The 22,747-nt window shown below is 47.0% G+C and overlaps 7 protein-coding genes across 9 annotated transcripts; 4 read left to right on the top strand and 3 right to left on the bottom strand.

Moving 5' to 3' along the window:
- Positions 1 to 50: 50 nt before the first annotated feature.
- On the bottom strand, positions 51 to 2,206 carry LOC122613079. 2 transcript variants are annotated; one of them, XM_043787068.1, is made up of 2 exons: positions 162 to 2,206; positions 51 to 101 (listed from the first exon to the last, which is right to left on the bottom strand). In XM_043787068.1, the coding sequence occupies exon 1, from the start codon at positions 2,151 to 2,153 to the stop codon at positions 162 to 164; it is 1,992 nt and encodes a 663-aa protein (XP_043643003.1). In that variant the 5' UTR covers positions 2,154 to 2,206; the 3' UTR covers positions 51 to 101. The 2 variants fall into 2 exon arrangements, with proteins under 2 accessions (XP_043643003.1, XP_043643013.1); XM_043787078.1 differs by having other exon boundaries at positions 62 to 110.
- Positions 2,207 to 3,361: 1,155 nt separating this feature from the next.
- LOC122626255 (MAM and LDL-receptor class A domain-containing protein 1) lies at positions 3,362 to 4,920 on the top strand. 2 transcript variants are annotated; one of them, XM_043806446.1, is made up of 3 exons: positions 3,362 to 3,664; positions 3,745 to 4,276; positions 4,406 to 4,920. In XM_043806446.1, the coding sequence occupies exons 1-3, from the start codon at positions 3,457 to 3,459 to the stop codon at positions 4,881 to 4,883; spliced, it is 1,218 nt and encodes a 405-aa protein (XP_043662381.1). In that variant the 5' UTR covers positions 3,362 to 3,456; the 3' UTR covers positions 4,884 to 4,920. The 2 variants fall into 2 exon arrangements, with proteins under 2 accessions (XP_043662381.1, XP_043662382.1); XM_043806447.1 differs by having other exon boundaries at positions 3,422 to 3,668.
- Positions 4,921 to 4,967: 47 nt separating this feature from the next.
- LOC122619847 (myosin-11) lies at positions 4,968 to 7,259 on the bottom strand. Its single transcript, XM_043797045.1, is given in 3 exon segments — positions 4,968 to 6,165; positions 6,221 to 7,076; positions 7,078 to 7,259. Coding segments are annotated over 3 exon segments (1,914 nt in total). The 5' UTR covers positions 7,119 to 7,259; the 3' UTR covers positions 4,968 to 5,148.
- A 524-nt stretch (positions 7,260 to 7,783) lies between these two features.
- Positions 7,784 to 10,166, top strand: LOC122619838. The gene has a single exon (XM_043797033.1). It carries the CDS (start codon positions 7,971 to 7,973, stop codon positions 9,990 to 9,992), a length of 2,022 nt encoding a protein of 673 aa, XP_043652968.1. The 5' UTR covers positions 7,784 to 7,970; the 3' UTR covers positions 9,993 to 10,166.
- A 147-nt stretch (positions 10,167 to 10,313) lies between these two features.
- On the bottom strand, positions 10,314 to 12,613 carry LOC122619856 (PAT complex subunit CCDC47). The gene is made up of 4 exons (XM_043797056.1): positions 12,205 to 12,613; positions 11,164 to 11,712; positions 10,754 to 11,101; positions 10,314 to 10,689 (listed from the first exon to the last, which is right to left on the bottom strand). Exons 1-4 carry the CDS (start codon positions 12,496 to 12,498, stop codon positions 10,450 to 10,452), a joined length of 1,431 nt encoding a protein of 476 aa, XP_043652991.1. The 5' UTR covers positions 12,499 to 12,613; the 3' UTR covers positions 10,314 to 10,449.
- A 233-nt stretch (positions 12,614 to 12,846) lies between these two features.
- Positions 12,847 to 16,992, top strand: LOC122624507 (leucine--tRNA ligase, cytoplasmic). The gene is made up of 5 exons (XM_043804141.1): positions 12,847 to 12,971; positions 13,121 to 13,956; positions 14,018 to 15,048; positions 15,103 to 16,343; positions 16,402 to 16,992. The coding sequence occupies exons 1-5, from the start codon at positions 12,969 to 12,971 to the stop codon at positions 16,837 to 16,839; spliced, it is 3,549 nt and encodes a 1,182-aa protein (XP_043660076.1). The 5' UTR covers positions 12,847 to 12,968; the 3' UTR covers positions 16,840 to 16,992.
- Positions 16,993 to 17,295: 303 nt separating this feature from the next.
- Positions 17,296 to 18,309, top strand: LOC122626773 (trypsin-1). Its single transcript, XM_043807148.1, has 2 exons — positions 17,296 to 17,597; positions 17,662 to 18,309. Exons 1-2 carry the CDS (start codon positions 17,320 to 17,322, stop codon positions 18,215 to 18,217), a joined length of 834 nt encoding a protein of 277 aa, XP_043663083.1. The 5' UTR covers positions 17,296 to 17,319; the 3' UTR covers positions 18,218 to 18,309.
- The last annotated feature ends 4,438 nt before the right edge of the window (positions 18,310 to 22,747 follow it).

The following is a 22,747-nucleotide window of genomic DNA, read 5'->3' as shown; positions in this document are numbered from 1 at the left end:
AGTATACCCAGATTTTCCATATTTTCTGGAGAAAAACGAGATGCTCTTTCTTGTTGAACCACGAATGCCAATGTCTTCTCCATTTCCGTATTTCAAGACAACTGAAAGTTCTAAAATGTTGAAATTATAAAAGAAATGACTATATCAAAGATGGATTCTACCTAGGAAGCATCTCTCAGTTCATCCGGTTTTGGCACCTCCTCCACAAACGACAGATGATCGTAGATGGGAGCCGTAGGGCAGCAAGTCGACGTCGGCACATCTCCCGCATCCCCGTTCTCATCCGCCTGCTCCTTGATCTCTGCATAAAGTTGGTAGGGCAGCTCAGCTGGTAGGGACTCGTAGGTGACATGATGGGTGCGCGAGCAGGTGGATTCCCTGTGACCAGTGCAATTGCAAATCGAGGTACCTCCACTCACTGGCGTCTCGTATCCATCTGGCAATTCGGTTTCCAAATCCACCGGGGTACATGAACCGCCATTAGCAATGGGATAGCGCACTATGTCCACGTGATCCACAAACCGCGGCCCACTGGATGATTTTCCGCCACCAAAACAGGGCAATCCCGACGAGTAGTAGGACAAGTGGAAGAGACTCTCGCAATGGAGGTATAGATACAGCAACAGGAAGAGGAATGCGATACCCAGCGGCAACATAAACACGATTATCAACGCTAAGGAACGCTGACTTCGGTGCAGTTCTACGGGGTTGCCGTAGAGGACGGTGAAACTGGAAACATTTCCGTGTGGATGTGGCACGGGAACCGAAGAGTCTGTACCATTGATCCTTACGTGCATGATTCTTCGCACCTTGGGCGGTTCATCCGACGGCGGTTCCTGGGGTATACAGCTCAGGCCATTTATATTGATGTGGGATATATACTTGGAGTACTGGAATAGTCGGAAGAGTTGAGGTTGCATGTGCGAGAAATTCAGCATCCACTGGCAGCTCCAAGGATTGCCATCGATGGAAATGCGAAGCTGCGGATTCCAGTACGGTAGATCAGCATTTTCAGTATCCCGGAAGCTCATCAATTCATTGGATCTCAGGTCTATATGGTGAATGGTTGCTGGGGAAATCGAGCCCAAGTGGAAGAGGGACAATGAATGAAAGAGGTTTTCCCGCAGGAGAAGACTGCGAAGACTGGTGGTTCTATAGAACCAGGTGAAGTTCAGGTGCTGCAACTTATTTCGGCTTAAATCCAAGGTCTGCAAGGTGCTTGTTCCATTCTCAAAACTTATGTTAAACGAGGATATGGCATTGCCACTTAGGTTTAGATAGATAACATCCAAATTGTGTGCTGGTTGCAAAGCAAATTCCTTCAGCTGGCAATTCGTGATGGTTACGTTAACCAGTTTCGCTATGCCTTCAGTCAAGTGCAAAGCTCCTGGCTCAATGGGCGTATCCTCGATTACCAGATCCGTTAAATTTTCTGGCAAGGTCCTTAGGAATCCATCCTTAATCCTTTTTATATTTAACAAACTAAGCCTTTTAAGCAATGGCAGCTGCTCTAGAATTTTAACTTCGTACAGGACCAAGTCCGGTTCGTCCTGTATTATAAGTTCTTCCAAGTCGGCACCGCTTTCAAAGATTTCCATGTACCTGAGGGAGTTATGCTGCAAGTGGATTAGCTTCAGATGCGGCAAGTTCTGGAAAGTATTTCCACTGAATGTGCCCAATTCGTTGTATCTAAAAGATACTGCAGTAAGGTTGGGGATCAGAGCTCCTCCACAGCTCAGTTTCAGTGTGGCACATCCCACAAAGCGTTGGATCTCGAGACTTTCCAGGTCCACACAATTGTCCAGGTACTCCAAGCCATAGCTCGAGATTCCCAGTGGCGGTGTCTGAGAGCCATCCAGCGATACATGCCGTTTTCCGGCCACTCTTTGGGCGCCCAAATCGAAGTAGTTCATCTCCATGGTGCTGTTTTCACTGCAATCTATGGCCAAAGGCAGCCCAAAATCGTTCTGACTCCTTTCCGTCGCAGATGTCATATAGAGCGTTGCCCGAATGACGCAAGCCGTGGGCAACGATATTGATTCGTTCGCGGAAGACATCGCATCGCCAGCTGCCCGCACGTGTGACAAAATCAGCGATACGACAACGAGGAAGACGCACTGCGTCATCGCCACCGAAGAATGCGACCTGCCCATCGGAGCGTGTCGCCGGGTATCCGCTAAACTATCACGCTCATCCGTGTCCGCCCGCCTTGTGTGCGAAAATCAAACTGCGGCGGCTAGTACAAATCGCCGAGCGACCCTCACATTGGAAAATTCAAAATGAAAAGCCGAAACACCTTTGGCTTCATTTCAATATAATGCTCCCCGCTGGCCATCTCCGACCATTTGCTACCCTCTGCTCAGAATTAGCGAGGTATGCAGCGTTCCTTCAGCTTTTGGCAGAGCTTGATAGACTAAGATGAGCATATCACAAGATGAAGTAAATGTAGTGTGTTTTCAGAAATATATTTAGTACATTACGTTCTTAGAAGTTGATCAACTTAGATGTGTATATGCTATTATTTAAAATGATATAAAAGGTACCATTTATTCGCCAACTGGACCTGAGCAATTCGAGTTGTTTTAATATTAAAAATGATTTCTGAGAGAATCTTTGTTTATATTTAGACCGTTCTCTTCTCTCAGTTTCTCCGCAGAAGAATGCTTCCTATTCTCTGCGCAGTGCACATTTCTTTCCTTTTTTTTCTCAGCTGTCATCGGCCCCAATTCCCCGCCCCCTCAAGTCCACAGGCGCCCCCAAAAAGCAGCGGATTCCAAACACTTTTCGCACAGAATCACACTCCAAAATGGGTGGGAAAGGTGTTTACGTATTTATCCTTCCATACAACACACGATCGATGGCAAAATTATAGGCAAGTGAGTTTCTCAGAACCGAATTGTTTACATGGGTATTTTAATTGGCCATTGTTGGCTGCGTACTTTGGCCTGGAATGAGATCACAAAATTCCAAATTAGCCACAAATGTTGAATAAAATAAGAGAAAACGTCACAAACGACAACACAACGACAAAGCCATTAAAAAACAGTAAATCAAATTCTATTGCTATTTTTATATTTATTTAATACATTTAAGAGAGGTAAAAGGACTGCTTTTATCAGCTTTTTATTAACACCAATTCCAAACTCGCAAACTACATTCATTTAATTATATAGAACTTTTTGTAGCGCTACGTTACTCACGATCTAATTGTTGATAAATTCCCTTCATAATGTCATTATTCAAGATAAAAATAATAAAATTTAAAGATTGTATTTGTGCTGATAAGGAACACATGAACTCATCTTGCTCACACTCACCATCTACATTTAAGCAATAGAAATGGAACACAGCTCAACGCAACTCAGTCGTTCTGTTTCTTCGGAGCTTATGAATCCGACATTCATTTCATTCTTTGATTCACGACAATAAGCGTATGGAATATACATTTTTGGAGCTATGAAATTGTTCTGGGCGCTCCTGCTTTTATCGTGTGCACTTGGATCAAATTCTCGATGTCGAGAATCCATTCACCTGGAACACGGTGCGATGGAAATAGTAAATGGATCCATTCTCTTTCATTGCGATCAAGGATATTTCCTACAAGGATCGAAGGTGTTCACCTGCGATCGCGGCATTCCTCGAGGGAAAAAACCATTTTGTGCTAGTAGGTGAATATACATATAATAAAATGCTAGAAGTTTGTAAATGCAAGTAAAAGCTAGCTAACTTAATATCAACTTTCAGAGAGCGGTTGCCAGGAATACGAGCAAATTGAGAACGGATTTGTTTTGAGTTCCCCTTTGAAAGCCAAGATCACATGTTTGGATGGCTATGTGGTGGTTGGAAATCGCATTGCCTACTGCGATGGCGACAAGTGGAGCACCCAGTTGGGATTCTGTGGATTGAGAAGAAGCCAGACATGGAATGCCTCCTGTGATTTCGAGAGCGAGGATATGTGCGGTTGGACGGCGGAGCAGAGCTTCTGGGACACCTGGAAACGGGTCAGTGCGGTGGCCGACTTTCACTCGGAAAGAACGGGTCCCCAAATGGATCACACATTCCAAAACCACTCCGACGGACACTACGTGCGCATGGAGACGGAGAGCGATGCCTTTGGGAGCTACCACTTCCTGTCGCCATTGTATCCCAAGGAGCTAAGTTTGAGTACCGCCTGCTTCCAGTTCCACTACTTCATGTTCGGCAGTGGCGTGGGTAGTCTGTTGGTGTCCATCAAACCCGGTTCGGTGAGCATGGAAGCCATGTTTAATACAAACAAGTGAGTTGCTCACCAATTATGACTAACACAATTGCTCATTATGTAGCTCTCATCTAGAATTTTTTTGGGAAAACCGTAGCAATTTAAGACTTTGCCTTATACAGCAACATGATTTCCTTGTCCCCACAGCTTTATGAAATTCGAGAAGACTGGATCGCAAGGCGCCAGGTGGCTGGAGCACACGATCACCATCGATGAGATGGATGAGGACTTCCAAGTGGTATTCACCGCCACGGATGCGAGGTCCCAATACGGAGACATTGCCATCGACGACGTGAAGCTGATGAATATTGCCGAATGTGCTGATAGTGTGCTGACCACCGCCACAGAGCCACCAGAAGAACCAGAAGAACTAGCAATGGAAGATTCTCTGGGCTACCAAATGGCGGACTGCACTGGTCGTTGTGGCCAAGTTGCTGTTCCAGGAAGGTACCTCAACGAAGGCTGTGGATGCCGAGAATCGTGTCTGGTAAACGGCAATTGTTGCCTAAATTATATCACTACATGTCATGCAGATCTGTTTATAGCTCCGCATAATGAAACCGCCTTCTGGAGGCTTTGGAATCGTTGGAGCAGTGGTATTAAGGTGGCTGTCGCACGAAAATAACTTAGATATTATGTCACCTGCTCCCATACCTTTAACCCAATCCCATTTAACCCAATCCCATTTAACCCAATCATTAAAATGACGTTTAAAAATGCTGACGAGTTTACATAATCATTGGAGTGAAATAATTGGTGTCTTCTTAAGGGCTGATAATGTCCAGGCAACTTGATGGCATAGTCCAAGTGCTGGGAACAGTGCCTTCAAGTTGCCTGGACAGCTGATGAGCCCCATCTGGTGCCTGGGGGTGTACAGACCAGATCCCGGCTTAGATCGTGGCCTTCAGCGTTCGGGGAGCACCAAATCGCCCGTTGCCGGAGCCCCTGCTGTCCAGCTGATTGATCCTGATCAGACTGGGTCGATGGGAACCACCTGATGTCAAGTGGGCGATGCCAGCCGACCCACTGCCACTGCAACCGATGCCCGCAGCACCGTGATTCGTCATGGAGTAGATGTGCCGGCGTAGAACCCTAATGTGCTTCTGCGAGACCTCGAAGTTGTGGACCAGGGTGTGGAGCTGCGTCTGCAGCTCAGCTATCAGACTATCCCGTTCCTGGATCAAACTGGACGTGGAGTTTTGGCTCCTACTCAGCTTCAGTTCGAGGTCGTAGATCTTCTTCTGCAGATCTCTGCGCTGCTTTTCGCTCTGCTCGCGATGGCGGCAAAGTTGTCGCTTACTGCTCGTCTGCAGCTGCTCCAGCTGATCCTTCATGGAGGACAGCTCCTGGGTCAGTTTGCGCTTCTCGGTCTTCAAGGCCGAGTTGTAGTTCTTGAAGATCTTCAGATCCCGTTCGGCCGCCTTCAGCCTGTTGATGGTGACCAGCTTTCGGCGGCCCAGTTCATCGATCTTGACCTTCAGCTGCATGGCTTCCTGTTGGAGGGCATGGAGTTTATCCGCCAGCAGACAATTTTCCCGCATTACCGTCTCGTACTTGGAGTGCTCGTCCCGCATCATCTTTGGCAAATGGGAGACGCTCTTCAGTTTGGTGTCTATCTTCGATCGCAGACTGTCTATGTCGTGGTAAATGCTCGACTCCAGCTGCTTGTTATTCACGTGCAGCTTCTCGATCTCCTGCTTCTGGGTGCTCATGATGTCCTGGGCCTTCACACACCGCGTGTGGTAGTCGGCAATCCGCTCCTGCTGCTGCCGAATGAGCGTACGAAACTGGACTTGCTCGCTCTTCAGGCCCTTGATGGTGGTCAGGAGCTGGCCTAGCTCTCCAGATTCCCTGTCCCTGTCTCTTTCTCTGATTCCCCGATCCCGTTCGTGCTTGTACTTGTGGTCCTGATTGAGGAAGAAGGTAACTATTACTGGTTTCTGGCATACTGATGCATCCTACCTGTGTGGTGTTGATCACGTCCTTCAGCACATTGTAGACGTCCTTGAAGGAAGCGGGCTCCCTCTCGCGGTCGTCCTGCTCAAAGGCACTTTTCCTTCGCTTCACGTGCCGGTTCGCAAGTGTTTCCACAATACGGCTGTCAAAAACGCTGTTTATCTGTGATGGAGGATCGCCTTTGTGTTGATGGTGCTTCCTTTCGGATGCATATTTCTTCGTATCGATTTCGTCACAGGAACTGTGCACAGATAGAACTGTCATGAAACTGGTATTGCTGCGCAGGATTTGGGGACTCTTCCGGCGGATGGTCATTTGCGAGGTGGCACTACTGGCAGAGCTATAGAAACCATCTGGATCGGCCTCACTTCCCAAATCCATTTGCGAGGCTTGCTTCCGGCTGGACACGAACTGTTTGTGCTTCTGCTGCATTTCGCACAGCTCGTTGTTGATTTTCATGTACTTCTCCTCCAGATCCTTGGTGCTTTCGTTGTAGTCCTTGAGCTCCTGCTTGTACTTGCTGAGCTCCTCCTTCAGTTTGCTGCCAATGGCTTCCGAGTTCGGCAACTTCCTCTTCGAGACCTGAGCCTTTCGGTAATCCTCCGGTTCTCCATCACTCATGATCAAATTGACCTCCTTGCCTTCCCTGCTGTTCTTGGGCAACTTCGATATGCTGGGACTACAGTGCTCCCCGAAGCCCAAACTGCTGGCACTTCCTGTATCCTGTACCTTGGAATTCTGCCTGGAGAGGCTGGCATAGCTACTCTTTTCCTCTGCCTGATCTCCGTTCTTTCCATCCAACGCGAAGTCCAGTCCCATCGAGGTGTTACTAGATGATATTCCTTGGCGATTTTGTGGTCGATCCTTGTCTTGTGGCTAATGGTCGCCTGGATGGCTTTAGCATCTACGAAAATTTAGCCTATTTGGTTAATGTTTCACTTGTGTAATTTTTTGCACTGTTTTTGGCGAACAGAGAATTTTTTTTTAAAAACCTTATGACACATTCAGTTCCCAAAAATATTAATTTTACGTAGGACGTGACGAAAGTAATTCAATAGAAAATTGGATCTTACGCCTACTCATATGGCAACTGCCTTCTGGAAAATAACGCTGTTCCTTCCATTCAGATTTAAAAGAAAAATGTTTAAAAAATATTTATTTAAAAAATTATATATTTAAAACATCCCTATTGTTTACTTCTTTCCTTTCCCATTTACATTAGGTACTTAACATAAGTTATTCCGTATGTTTATCAACATAATATTTTGGATTTTAAATTATTACTTATTTATTAAGATATACAATCTCCTTTAAGTTGCACTGTGTTTTCATTTTGAACCAATTCAAGTAGCGGCAGTAGTAGATATAGTTGTTCGTTTCGCCGAATAAATACCTCGACACACATTCCTCCCTAAGGACACTCTCTTGACCATCCTGGGAGCTAGGATGTCGCCACTCCACGTCGACGAAGCAGCTCCTCGTGCCCAACCCAGTGCTCCGGGATCCTTCGTTCGCCTCTCCCAAGTCGGAGCAGGCCATTTCAAATCTGTTGCCAACTGTCCAGGCCGAGTGTCCGTTGAACTTTCAGTTCATTTTATTCGATCACGAAGAAAACAACTGATTCGTCCGAAAACTTGTTTCGAAATTTTTCAGAGTAAATCGTTAGTAATTCTAGCCAAATATAAAAATCCAAAAAAATAAACCCCTTTTTATTTATAAAATTTTTGGCCGAATCGGTTAGTGAGTCTAAATCGCGATGGCAGAGAACACGGAATACACCGATGAGGGCGGCGAGTACGAGGACGATGAGAACCAGTACCTTGGCGAGCAGCACATGATGGAGGAGGGGCCCGACGAGGACCTCTTCTCCAAGCTGGGCGAGTCCTCCGACGATCCGGAGCAGAAGCGCATGTACATGGAGTACCTGGCGCTGATCAAGGAGATCGACTGCCAGAACAAGATCATCCAGGACATCAAGGGCAACATCATGGACATGTGCGCCAAGCCCTGCAAGACCCGCAACGAACTGAGGGAGATCAAGCGCTTGAGGATCTGCATGGAGCAGGAGAACATCAAGCTGCACACCATGATGAACAGGGCGGTGCAGCTGCAGAACTTCGGCTCCCATCGCCACTACAAGGAGCTACCCATGACCACCACCGTGGACGAGGACAACCTGTCGCCGTATATGTGTGGCATTGGACCCTGTGCTCCAGCTGGCAGCGCCACGGATCCCTGCAGCGATGAGCCCAGCTCGTGTGCCAGTGTTTGTGGTGGAGGACAACGGGATAATGCCGGTCAGGACGACAAACTGATATGCGCCCTGCAAAAGGCCATGCAGAAGATGAAGGGTGCCTGTCCGGAGGACAAGAAGATGATCGAGGAGATCGCCTGCGCCATCATGAGCTGCAAAAAGCAGCCGGTCTGTGTGCCGGGTCCCTGCCCAAAGCCCTGTCCGCCACCACCCTGTCCAGGTCCTTGCCAAGGTCCCTGCCCGGAGAGCAGCAGCAGCAGCATTGCCCCGTGTCCGCCTCCCTGTCCATCCAAACGGAAGGCGCCAAAGGCTCCCTGCCCCCAGCCACAGCCACCTGCCAAGTGCGAGTCCTTGGAGAAACTGAAGCGACGCATCCAGTCCATGCAGACCTCGGTGAAGAAGTTGCTCCAGGAGGTAACCAACCGGGATGCGTCCGAACCCTGTGACGTCGACGACGATGACGATGAAGGAGAGGAAGACCCCTGCGCCCGGCCATGTCCTCCCAGGCCACCGTGTCCCGAGGATCCCGATCCACTGGTCATCTGCGGCGGAAAGCGCAACACCAAGGCCGACAAGTACGAGAAGATGAAGGAGAACTACACCAGGCTGCTAACAGAGTTCCAGCGCAAGGACTGCCAGATGAAGGAGATGCAGAAGCGGATGAAGGGTATCTGTGGTCCCTGTCCATCGAAGGGAGGCGACGGGGATGCCGATGCCGCCGAACTGAATCTACTTCGAGCCCGGGTCAACGAGCTCAAGGAGGAGCAGCTGGAGTTCAAGTGCATCATGAAGGAGCAGTCGCAGCAGTTGGAGGACTACCGCAACAAATACCTGCTGGCCCAGCAGAAGGTCGAGGAGCAGTGCGTCTCCCTCGAGAAGCTGAACATGAACAACAAACGCATCGAGCAGCAGATCAACACGGAGGTGAAGGAGATTCGAGCCAAGTTTCAGGAGAAACTGAACGAGCTGCTGCACTTCCCCAAGCTCCTGGAGAACGAGCAGCTGAAGCTGGCCCAGGTTTGCAAGGAGAAGGACGAGATGCAGACGAAACTGGTGGTGGTCTGCAAGGAGCTCAAGGCCTGCAAGACGCAAATGGAGCAGCAGCCCAACGTCGATGTGCGACCTCAGCTGGCCCAGTGCCAAATGGAACTGACCCAGGCCAGGAATGAACTGGAGGAGCTTCTCCGACAGCGGGATCTCTTCTGCGAACAGCTCAAGTCCACTCAAGACGATCTGGATACACTGCGAACGGAGTCTGCCAAGATTATAGCCGGCACCAAGGAACGAGCCGAGTTAATCAAGTCCCAGCAGCAGGAGCAGATCAATCGGCTTGAAAAGGAGTTGGCTCAGTGCCGAGCAACTGCCTCGCTGTCGGTCAACGATCGGGAGGCGGTCATCCGCGAGATGCAGGGCCAGCTGAACACACTCTCCTACAGCTTCGATGCCGCCCAGAAGCAGATCAAAACGCTGCGCAATCACATCGCATACGTGTCCAACGAAAACTGCTTCCCCGTAAAGTGCTAAATGGAGAGAGATCCAGAACCATTTCGAATTCACAAAGCATATTTAGCATTAGGCGTGTCTGTGATAAGAAATGTAGCATGCGTTCGAAAACCATTCACAAAGCTCGTCATTTAAATCTACTTGTAACTCAAATCTTAAATATTCCAATTAAAATATAAGTATTCTTTCGGCAAATACTGAATATTTCTGTAACTGAGTGGCGGTGATATAGTTAACCTAATTCATTTAACACTTATCTTGCTTGGCGCAGAGATAAGCTGCTATCTGCATTTCAACAATCTAGTGCTTTGTATGATCCAGATTAAGTTAGCACAACTGAGGTTTCTGTTTTGGCGCTCCATAGGAAACAAATAGATATTGCTTTATTCTGGCATTTGAGAGGAACATCTACAAATGGTCGGTTTGTGTACGTTAATGAGGTGCGCTCCTTGCGGCAAATGGCACATTTGAAACAAATCTACAGCGATTTGACGGCCAGTCTCTTCATCTTGGGCGCATTCCTCTTGGCCTGGCGCTTCTGCTCCTTGGCCTCCCAGCGGCGCTGCTTCTCCGGATCCTCGTCAGCCAGGATACGCTCCTTCTCCTGCTTACGCTTATCCTCGCGTCTCTGAGCAGCAGCCTCGGCGCGGGCGGCATGGGTGCTCTTCAAGAACTCCTCCTCCACGCGCTGACGGTTCTTGTCCGACTTGGCTTTGCCCTAGAATTATCACAACACATTAAACATAAACGTAAACATAAACATACAAAAGGTGTATAATTACCTCCTTGGACATGCGATAGGTCTTTAGACGCTCCATCAAATAAAAGATCAACAATAACAACGGCTTAATGGTCTCCATTTCGGCATGCTTCGGCAAATTGAAGCCGGCGAGAAGCACGGCCTTGGTTTCGGGCTGCTTAAGGGTGCCACCCTCTTCCTGCTGGATGGGCCCACTGAACTGGTCCGAGATGTGCAGGTAATCGATATAGCTTTGGTACTTGTTAAGTGCAGTGATAATACGTGACTCGAGTATGGCGGACGTGGCCTCCGGGATTTCGGAGAGCACGCCAAAGCCGGTGGGCACATTGTAGCGATCCTCCGGCTTACCGACTAGACTACAGAACTTGCTCTGTTGGCAAAAATGGTGTAATGTTAAATTAAGGCAAGGTTACTCGTATTAAATACACTTACCAGATCCGTATACTCTTTGAAGACCTTGGTAATGGTCTTTTTGCTACCAACTGCAAATACGAATGCATCCATTACACCGCGTGTGAGTTCAATTTTGATGTGGGCCTGGTCTAGCTGTGGGCGCATTAGTCCCGCCACCAAGGAGACCAGATCCTGTCGCTTGATCATCTTCAGCTCGACGAGCATGCCCTCGCAGCAGGTCCTGCCGGAGCACCAGAGAGTATAAAGACTCTCGCTCTCCTTGATCAGTCCCGGATTCTCGTTCTCCGCCTTGCCATCGTCTCCGACCAGGGCGAAGTTCTCATCCAGCAGGGCTCTGTGGGTACTGAACCAGAGCTGCGCTAAACGCGCGTTCTTGGCCTTTCCCGCAAAGAAGTTGGCGAAGTAGGCCAACAACCCTGCGACCATGAGCATCTCCATCCAGTAGGAGTCCCAGTGGGTGCGGAAGTGCAGTGGGATGTTTGGTATGTTCAGTTTGGGCTCAACTTTTTGGTCGATGGGCGGATCCTTGGAGTCTCCACCATCGTAGCCCTCGAACTCTTCCTCGTCCTGGAAATAAGTTCAAGTGGTTCGTGAATATTTCATTTCTGTTGACGTTACTATACTTCATTTCTAATTACACCTTTGGTCTTTTGGAGAAACCATGGTTCCCTGAGTTCGAAGTTCAAGTTATGAATAAGCCATGTGGGTTCAGTCAAACTTTATAAACTACAACTGGTAACTACGTTACATAATTCGGTGGCTATCTAACATTGTAGATATCTCGTACAGACTGGTTAAAGGTATTTATTTAAAAGAGATCTATATTAAGGTAAGGAAAAATTAGCTGTCATCATGGTGAAAGTTCTTATATTTATCAGTAAACTTTTAAATGTTCCATTGGAATCCCAATCACCACTCTTTTGACCAAGTTTCTTATGACCAAAACGAAAGCCAGGGCAATTCAGTGGAAGCCTAGTTACATTTCACTGGACACCTTCTTGACCAAAGTTCTTAACCCCACACTTAACCCCTTCACGGTGAACAGGCGACTTTGTTTACCTGGAAGTGTTCGAACTCATCGTCATCCTCGACCAGGCCATCCTCTTCGTCGCTCTCTACGTTTTGTGCTTGCTTCCGTGCCTCCTTGGCAGGCGGCTCATCCCGGGACTCGCCGTGGCTGGATCCTGCTCCTCCGGAGAACGAATCTGCATTCTTGGCCGCGGGCTCCGCGTAAAAGTTGCCGTCGTCGAATTCGGCAAAATCATCGCTGTCGTCTTCCTCAAAGTCGCTCTCGGACTTGGTGCTGGCGAAGCAGAGGAGCGCCAAGAGCAGGAGGGCGAATACTGGTCGCATCTTGGGGTTAATACGTAGGCCAATCTAGTCGGTTCGCTTAAGTTATAATTTATCTAAATGTCCTAAAACTTTTCACACTAATTAAGAAAAAAAAACTAGGTTAAATGATTAGTGTGACAGTCGCGTGCAGGTTGAAAAATAAAACGCGTTAGTGCTCTTTAGTTTAAATGCAATTCAGTATTCCCAAAATAACAAACGTTTATTAGGTATTCCCCTTATTAATTAATGAACTAAAAATTAATAATATTCATAAATATAAACTAATAATATTCATAAATATAATGCCCTATAAATGTGTAAAGTTGTATTAAAATAACATTCTACTAGTCTGTATTTTGTATTGACTAATTTGCGGCCACACTGGTCACAACACGTTGCACTGCTCGAAACATATTTAGTTTTTTGCTAGTGCCACGATTTGAATAAAGAAATTGTTCTAAACAATTACGAATTTCATTGAGAACTAAACCATGGTGAGCACTTGCCGGAGAAGGGAATCCCCCGTCCATGGATGAGTCACTGCAACTGCCACGCGGAGTAGCCGGCTGATGCAATTGGCCGCGGAATGACTGCATTTGAAAGGCAAACACGATGCTAATAAGTTTGTTTTCCACCTGAACAGGCCACAACCGAACGGAAGGGCACCTTTAAGGTGGAGTACCTGCAGAAGATCGAGCGGGAGGTGCAGCAGCGATGGGAGACGGAGCGGGTGCACGAGTCGGACGCACCGACGGCGCCAAAGAAGCGGCAGGCGGAGAAGTTCTTCGTGACCTTCCCGTTTCCGTACATGAACGGTCGCCTCCACCTGGGCCACACCTTCTCCCTGTCGAAGGCGGAGTACTCGGTGCGGTACCATCGACTGAAGGGACGGCGCGTCCTCTGGCCCTTCGGATTCCACTGCACCGGCATGCCCATCAAGGCGTGTGCGGATAAGCTAACCCGCGAGCTGGAGCAGTTCGGCTTTCCGCCACAGTTCCCCGAGACCGAGGAAGTGGTTCCTGTTGCCGTTGAGGCCGCATCCGAGGTGCCCAAGGACAAGTCCAAGGGAAAGAAGAGCAAAGCGGTAGCCAAAACCGGCGCTGCCAAATACCAATGGCAAATCATGAAGAGCCTCGGACTGAAGGACGAGGAAATCAAGGACTTTGCCAATGCCGAGCACTGGCTTAACTACTTCCCACCGCTGGCGGTGCAGGATCTCAGGCGCATCGGCGTGCACGTGGACTGGAGGCGTACATTCATCACAACGGATGCCAATCCCTATTTCGACTCGTTCGTGCGCTGGCAGTTCAACCACCTGAAGGAGCGCGGCAAGATCATGTACGGCAAGCGGTATACCATATACTCGCCCAAGGATGGGCAGCCGTGCATGGACCACGATCGCTCCTCTGGCGAGGGAGTGGGTCCCCAGGAGTACACTCTCATCAAGATGAAGGTTCTGGAAGCGCCCAAGGCGTTGAGGTAAGAATGAGATCTTTTTCGGTTTTAAATTATTAATGTTTAATTTTTTGGCTAATCCTAGCTCCATCACGCAGCCAATTTTCATGGTGGCCGCCACTCTGCGTCCGGAGACCATGTACGGGCAGACCAACTGTTGGCTGCATCCCGACATCAAGTATATCGCCTGGCAGTCCAGCAAAAACAACGAAGTGTGGATCAGCACTCGTAGGGCTGCCAGAAATATGACTTACCAGGGATTCACTGCCGTGGAAGGTGATGTTAAGGTGTTGGCTGAGGTAACTGGTCAAGATCTGCTTGGAGTTCCCCTTTCGGCTCCTCTGACCCCGCACAAGATTGTCTACACCTTGCCCATGCTGAGTATCAAGGAGGATAAGGGAACTGGCGTAGTCACATCAGTCCCCTCCGATTCCCCTGACGATTACGCCGCTTTGGTGGATCTCCAGAAGAAGGAGGCATTCCGCCAGAAATATGGACTGACAGATGAAATGGTACTGCCTTACGAGCCCATTCCCATCATCGAAGTGCCTACGCTGGGCAAACTGAGTGCCGTCCATGCCTACGAAACCCTTAAGATTCAATCACAGAACGACAAGGATAAGTTGGCTGAAGCTAAGGAAATGTGCTATCTGAAGAGTTTCTATGATGGCGTAATGTTGGTTGGTGAATTTGCCGGCCGCAAGATTCAGGATGTGAAGAAGGATCTGCAGAAACGTTTGGTGGATGCTAACGAAGCGGACGTCTATTACGAACCGGAGAAGACCATTATGTCTCGTTCGGCTGACGAGTGCGTGGTAGCTCTATGTAACCAGTGGTACCTCAACTACGGCGAGCCAGTATGGCAGGCCCAGGCCATCAAGATCTTGCAGGACATGGAAACCTTCCACGACGAGGCGCGCAACAATTTTGAAGCCTGTCTGAACTGGCTGCACGAGTACGCCTGCTCCAGAACTTATGGTCTAGGAACCAAATTGCCTTGGGACGACAAGTGGTTGATTGAATCCCTCTCGGACTCCACCATATATATGGCCTTTTATACCGTGGTGCACCTGCTGCAGGGTGGCACTTTCCGCGGCGAGAAACCAGGACCTTTTGGTAGGTCGAATGCTTCACTAATGTTTTGGAAAATTTACATTTCCTCTTTCACAGGCATCAAACCGTCCGACATGACCGACGAAATCTGGGACTATGTCTTCTTTAAGGAAACTCCACTGCCCAAAAAGACAGCCATTAAACAGGAACATCTTGCAGTTCTGCGTCGCGAGTTCGAGTACTGGTATCCGATGGATCTCCGTGTTTCTGGCAAAGATCTCATCCAAAACCACTTGTCCTTCTGCTTGTACAATCACGCTGCCATTTGGCCCAATGATGAAAACAAGTGGCCCAAGGGAATGCGTGTTAATGGTCACCTGTTGCTGAATTCTGCCAAGATGTCCAAGTCGGATGGTAACTTCCTTACTCTCACCGAAGCTGTGGACAAATTCTCTGCCGATGGCATGCGTCTTTGTTTGGCTGATGCTGGCGATAGTGTGGAGGATGCCAATTTCGTGGAGAGCACCGCGGATGCAGGTATCCTGCGTCTATACACGTTCATTGAGTGGGTCAAAGAGATGTTGGACACCAGGAGCAGCCTGAGGAAGGGCACAGATAAGACCTTCAATGATCAGGTTTTCCTGAGCGAACTCAACTTGAAAACGCAGCAAACCGATGAGAATTACCGAAAGATGTTGTTCAAGGAGGCTCTGAGGAGTGGCTTTTACGAACTGCAGTTGGCCAGGGACAAGTACAGGGAGCTGTGTGGCGCACAAGGAATGCACGAAGATTTGGTACTGGAGTTCATTCGCAGACAAGCTCTTTTGGTATCCCCTATTTGTCCTCATATGGCGGAGCATGTCTGGGGACTGCTCGGTAACAAGGAGTCCATTGTTCATGCTCGGTGGCCGGAAGTTGGAGCCATCAACGAAATCGATATCCTGTGCTCGGAGTACCTCATGGAAGCCGCTCACTCGTTCCGTCTGAACCTCAAAAACATGCTGCAAGTGAAGGGCAAGGCCGGAAAAGATAAGTCTGTGAATGTGCAGACAGAGAAACCGAATCGAGGCCTCGTTTGGGTGGCTAAGACCTATCCTCCTTGGCAGTGCTGTGTCCTCGATACCATGAAGGAGTTGTTCAACAAATCGCAGGCCCTTCCAGATAACAAAGTCATTGCCGCTACACTGCAGCAGAAGGCTGAGTTAAAGAAGTTCATGAAACGAGTGATGCCCTTTGCCCAGATGATTCGCGAAAAGGTGGAGTCCGGCAAGGGTGTGGCTGCATTGGCCGTCACTTTGGAGTTCGATGAGCGTCAGGTGTTGATCAGCAATTTGGAGTACCTGAAGAACACACTAGATGTAAGTATTTTCCATTGCTTTGTAAGTTGCTCTTCAATCATCGTTGATTCACTTGCAGCTTGATGTCTTGGAAGTTAAGTATACCGATGATCCATCGGCGCCAGAGAAAACGCGCGAGGAAGTTCGTCCCGGCTCCCCCTTCATTAGTTTTTCTGTTGCACCAAATGTGAGCGTTGAGCTGACGAACCCTGTCGAGCGTTCATCGCTTTTCCAGGTGAACACTGTCATTTCCGAGGGAGATACGGTGCAATCTCTGCGTGAAAAGCTCTCCAAGATCATTGGACTTAAAACGGATGCGGCTAACCTACAGATCTGGCGGTACGAGGATCCCGTTCTGGGGCCCAGAAAAATTCCCAACTTTGAGGATTACAAAACAGGAAAGACTGTCCTCAGCGATGGAAACTTCGTTCTGGATGTGGAGAACAAGAAAGTGAGCGTGGAGCAGGCTGGAAAACTGACCGAAGTGGGTAGGAATCTGATCTATCTTGTGGATTAAGTCGAACTGCATCACAAGCCCAACTAATTTATTCATAGAATAAAATTGAAATGTTGTAAAACAAATCCATGGTTATTAAAATGTACTGTGAGCTGCTTGTGCCCAATTTAACTTACGATAGATTATGGTATCAAATAAATTCCTAAGTTAGCTGGTGAACCATTTATGTTAGCTTATATGGGGCTAACTGAACTTGAAACCTTTTCTTACGACTACTTCATTACAAGTGACCCAATTAAACTGAAAGATAACGTTTCTGACTTGATTCTGAAACATCGAAGTGACTTTTTAGATGGCAGTGTGTACAATGCCACCCCGAAATGGATGTGTTCAGAGCATTTTGTGTGTCAGTTGGCGGATAAGCTGCACAGCGGGTCTTCTACCCACTGGGCGGCTATCACTAATCCAAGAAAAGCATTCCTATATAAGGCTTTGCTCTGCCTTGGGCCATTGAATACCTTCGGTTTATGTTGAACAACCATGTTGGCTCTCCGCTTGTTTTTAATGCTGCAATGCAGCCTGTTGGTCCTGGCAGGCGTTTGTTTAATACCGCAGCCTGTTAGAAGGCAGCGCTCGCTCGAGGATATAGTGAAGAATCCCTGGAGGCTATCACCCCGCCTGGATGGCCGTATTGTGGGCGGTCATCGCATCAACATCACCGACGCACCACATCAGGTTTCGCTGCAGACTTCGTCCCACATTTGCGGAGGTTCTATCATATCGGAGGAGTGGATACTGACTGCCGCCCATTGCACATAGTAAGTTAACCACGCAAGGAAACTCTTCGGCAGAATATGTCAAAAATGCTTCCTCATTTCAAAGTGGTAAAACGGCAGATCGCCTGAAAATACGCCTGGGCACCAGTGAGTTCGCTCGCAGTGGCCAACTGCTGCGGGTGCAGAAGATCGTCCAGCACGCCCAGTTCAACTACACCAATGTGGATTACGATTTCTCCCTGCTGCAGCTGGCGCATCCCATCCAGTTCGACGAGACCAAGAAGGCTGTCAAGCTGCCCGAGTCTCAGATGAAATTCATGGACGGGGAAGCCTGCTATGTGAGTGGTTGGGGCAACACCCAGAACCTGCTGGAGTCCCGCGAGTGGCTGCGTCAGGTGGAGGTGCCTCTGGTTAATCAGGAGCTGTGCAGTGAGAAATACAAGCAGTATGGCGGCGTTACCGAGCGCATGATCTGTGCTGGATTTCTGGAAGGCGGCAAGGATGCGTGCCAAGGCGATTCCGGCGGTCCGATGGTCACCGAATCGGGCGAGCTGGTGGGCGTGGTTAGTTGGGGCTACGGTTGCGCAAAGCCCGATTATCCGGGTGTCTATTCAAGAGTAAGTTTCGCACGGGATTGGATCAAGGAGCACAGTGGTGTTTAGATTAGTGTATATCCTGCAGTACAATCTTAGCTTGGAAACAAGTTTCTCCTTATGTTTGCCACTACATGTATTTCGAGAGCCCGCAATAAAAAATTATCAAATGATGCCAACCAATCCGCTTGAACCATTTCATAATGCGCTGCTTGGATAGAAGGATTCGCACACGTTGCCGGCACGCAGCCCACTTTTCAAACACGCGACCCTCCAGGATATCGCACACTTCGCCGGCGCATGTCGCGTTGTTCGAAATGAGTCTACTTGGCCACGTTAAGCGGATGTGTCAGGCGGCACGAGTCCTTGGCCTTTTTGGGTGGGTGTGAGCATCGCATCTAGCATCTAATTGTTTTGCTCTTTGCATTGGGAGGCTTATCAGCCAACTGTCTTCGTGGCTGAGCCCCGTTCATGTGTTACATGCGGCGTATACGCAATTACTTGCATTACGTATACGTAGGGACAAGTTGGTGTGCATCGTGAACAATAGGTTGGCGTGGCTTACTTTTCCGTTGAACGGCTCCTCCATTGTTGTGTTTGCTTAGTGATAAATTAGCTTTAAGAAATTAACATTAGGCGTTGCATAATTTAGATGTATGTACCTTCATAGCCTTGGCATTGGCAAAGCGATCGCACAACTTACGTAGCTTTGAGTGGAAACTTGGGGCGAATCGACTGAAGTGGTCTAATCATTGTGATGTTCTGACATTTATTTCGGCTCTGGCACTTTCGGTTTTTTTACATTTATAAATTAGATATTTTTTGCAAAAGTTAATGAATAAATTCATATTTGAAATGTATTTCACCAATTTGATACAAGCAATCTTCGCTTATATGCTAAAAATATAATTAGACTAAAGTCGCACACAAAAGTTTAACCATCTAATCAATGAAATGATTCATTAATCCTTTTAATGAATTATTAGAAATTGATCCATCTGTCTGTCATTTCAGAATTAGGTTGAATAACATTTTGACGTCAAATCGCCACGCTGAGTGAGTGATTTTGTGAACTGAGAGTGCCAGTTATTTATTTCTAGCGCCTCAGACCGAGCCAAAGTATTTTCCCAAACCTCCGTCTCCAGTCGATTTGCCACCGCGATTCGATGTCGACGTGCTGAAACTCGCGCCACCGAGGAAACTCTCGAAGTAAATATATACGCTCGCTATAGTATACGCATTCAATGAGCCCGATGCGTATACGCCGCGTGTGCCCGCGCCTGCAACCAACTGTTGATTCCATTCCCAAAAGGATTATTCAACGGATCATCTGAGGCACTCAGAGCCGAACAATGTCACCCTGACGAAGCCTACGACCGATTCGTGAAAACGTTTAACTCTACACTGGAAAAAAATATTCGTTTTGATATAAAGATTATTTATATTCAAAAGGATCAAAACGAAATGTGTCATTAAATATTATGAATGTGAAGAAATTAGTGTTATCTATGTGGTTTTGCAAACTGAATACAGGTATTAAATGGAATATAAGTATAAGGATATATTCAAAGTAATGAGGAGTTGTTGAAGGTAAAATATTGTAAAGTAACCAACATTTTTTTCAACTGCACCCAAGCGTTCTGACTATTGCTGTTGTTCCCAGAGTGTTCTCCGTATTTTCCGGCGCTGGTTATTCATGTTATCGAACATCGCCAGTGGCGGTTGGCAAATAAACGTGCGGCACGTTGTGATTACACGTGAGCCGAGTTCCCCGGCCGACCGGCAGTGGGTGCGAGCGAGACGGGGCAATGCGGCGAGAGCTTTTGGTTCGCCTCTCTCGCTCGCACAAACGCCGGCAGCGGCACGTTGGCGCTGTGTGAGTGGGCGTTTCGTTCGGTGTGTGTATCTGTGAGATGCATTTTGTATCTGACTTCGGTGAGCTAGCCGTAACGCAGATCGCATTCAGCATTGTGCGTTCCAAGTAAGCGGTTCGTTGAGCGGTTCGAAGTTTATCTACAAAATAGGAGTCCCGAAAATAAATATCTCTAAAATAAATAACCCAGAATAACGATATTTTCCTAATAGAATCTTGAATACTTTGGTGTTATCAAGCAAAAATATTTATAAATTCAAGAAAGTGCTTAAATGACTTACGGGTCTTTCTCTCAGTGTTCAGCCTAGATTGCAATCGAAAAAAGTGCAAATTAATTGTTATTGAAGTTGCATTTTACGTAAGCCGAATACGAGCTTCAGCAGTATAAACAATTTTTTCTGTGCAGTGTTATCAAAGCAAAGTGCACAAAGTGTTAAATAAAATTGCACATCCTCAACAAATTTTTCTTGAGTGCTTAATTAACTGCCAAAGAGCTGAATTTACTTAAATAAATATTCTTAAAACTACTTTCAGATATAAACCAAAAATAATTTCGTTAGTGTATATAAAAACACTGAAACTAAAAACGATCTATTCTACAAAGAAACCCAACAAGTGCTCAAAAAAGCTCAATTGCTTAGAAATATAAACAATCAGTCTTAATTGTTGATTGCAATAAAGCCAGCTGAAACCAAAATAGTAAAATATTCAACGACCGAGAAAAATTGGAAATTGGTAAGAAATATAAGCGAATTATTTATTAAACTTTACAAAGTTTAGACCTGACCTAACACAGTTCGTTTTCAATTGACCCCTGACAAAAATACACTTGACCAAAGCTTTTCAAAAAGCACTTTAAGCGGCGACAAATTCAAGCAATTAAAGCTTACTTGCACCGAAAGAAAACCCATTTTCACATGAAAACGAAATCGCATAATACTGGGAAAAAAGCAATAAGTTAAATGGGCAATTTATGCAGTACATCAACTTTCTTAGAATTCTTATGTAAATTCCACTCAGTGAACTGTCAAAAAGGAGGCCTGGCCTTCCACGAACTTAATGTCAAAAACAGGATATCTTCAAGGGATATCGGGAGTCCTCGTAAAACTGACAGATTTCATCCTGGCACACAGATGTTGAGTGGTTTTTGCCCGTTTAGCCAGAATTTTTACGACCCTCAGATTTATTGGCATTGCAAATTGAAATCTGAAATCTGTATTCGTGATCTATCTTTGCTTTCCGTTTCAAATGCAAATTCGCCTTCGCCTCAATGAATTTTCCCTTTGCGAAAGAATGAAAATGGTTTTCACCCGCCAAGAAAAGTAGATACTCAGCTTGAAATTTCAATGCGCATATCATTTTGTAGTTCTCGCCTTGCGTTTTATGTAAGTTGGGTCTTTGATTTCATAACCAGTCAGCGGAAATGGTATTGGGGTTGCTAGCAACGTTGCACAGATACAAAGATGCTCAGATGAGCTACGATTGCAGATGCTGCAAAAATTATGCTCGACCAAAAAAATGTATTAGTTTCTTTGGAAATATCTAAGAAAAAATATCAAAAAATTATTTTTTAAAATTTTTTTTCTCTTTGAATTAATAATTAAACTTTTAATACCCTTATTTTGTAATATATTCTTTAGGATCTCCTTTTTTATTAGCACACAAAGCCATGTGTCTCCTAAAAAAAATAATCATTAAATTTTAACACAATTTAACCCTTTAAACAACAGTAGCTTAACTAGGCAATAAATGGCTCTGCATTCTAAAATTATCTTAACTGTTTGCGCAGTTTATTTTCCGGTCTGGGCCATTTAGCGTGCCATTTAACGTGTTCGCCTAAAAGAGGGCCACGAAAAACAATGCAGCTCAACTGCACTCGCCTTTGTGGCCAAATATAGCGGCAAACATTCAAAGTCAGCAGGCTGGAAGCCACACAAAAGCCAGAGCCCAAAGCGAATACCAGATCCCGCATCCCGATTCATGTCCTATAAATATCGCCACGGGTGGTGGCCACTCCTCCGGAGTCCGCAGTCCGTAGTCCGAAGTCCGGACCCAGTGGCTTTGTCCTCCAACTGTGTGGTTTACACAATCAGCCCGGATGTCTGCAAGTGAGTCACATGCGGCCACCGGGTGCCGCAGTCGCCTGTTGAGGATTTGCCTGGTTACGTGATGGCTGAAGGTTGGGCTCCCCCTTGTGGGCGGACGGGCGGGCGCCCATCCAAACCCACCTTTTGTTCACTCTGGCCTGCGAAGTGTGGCTTCTTGGAACTTTCGGGGCTCGTCTGGTAGGCAGTTTCCTTGATTTGACTCGCAACGGGCGGCAAATGGGCGACACATGCTGTGCGGACACGTGTGTGTGAGGTGATTTAATGGGAGTTGATTCGGGTTTCATCCCCGAGGGGCTGCAGTTGCAGCACATTGTGTTGACTGCGCCCTTGATGGTCACATGGGTAGTGATTTTGTTTGCGAGTGCAAATATTTATGGGAACCACTTGGGGTTGCGTAATGCACTGGGAGGCGATGGGACACTGACCTTCACTTATCTTTAGTTTTCAGCTTATAGCATATTATACTATTTCAGCATATTTTAAACCTATTTTTAACTACAAAATTTTAAATTACCATGTGACTATGCAATTTACATGTGTATCATAAGCCACTAGCAAGGAATAATGAATTATTCATACGTAATAAATTTTACAATTTTATTATTTTATTATAATAAT

The sequence above is a fragment of the Drosophila teissieri genome, chromosome 2L, assembly GCF_016746235.2.
Source record: "Drosophila teissieri strain GT53w chromosome 2L, Prin_Dtei_1.1, whole genome shotgun sequence".
NCBI classification, from domain to species: Eukaryota; Metazoa; Arthropoda; class Insecta; order Diptera; family Drosophilidae; genus Drosophila; species Drosophila teissieri.
This window is presented reverse-complemented; position numbering and strand designations above follow the sequence as displayed.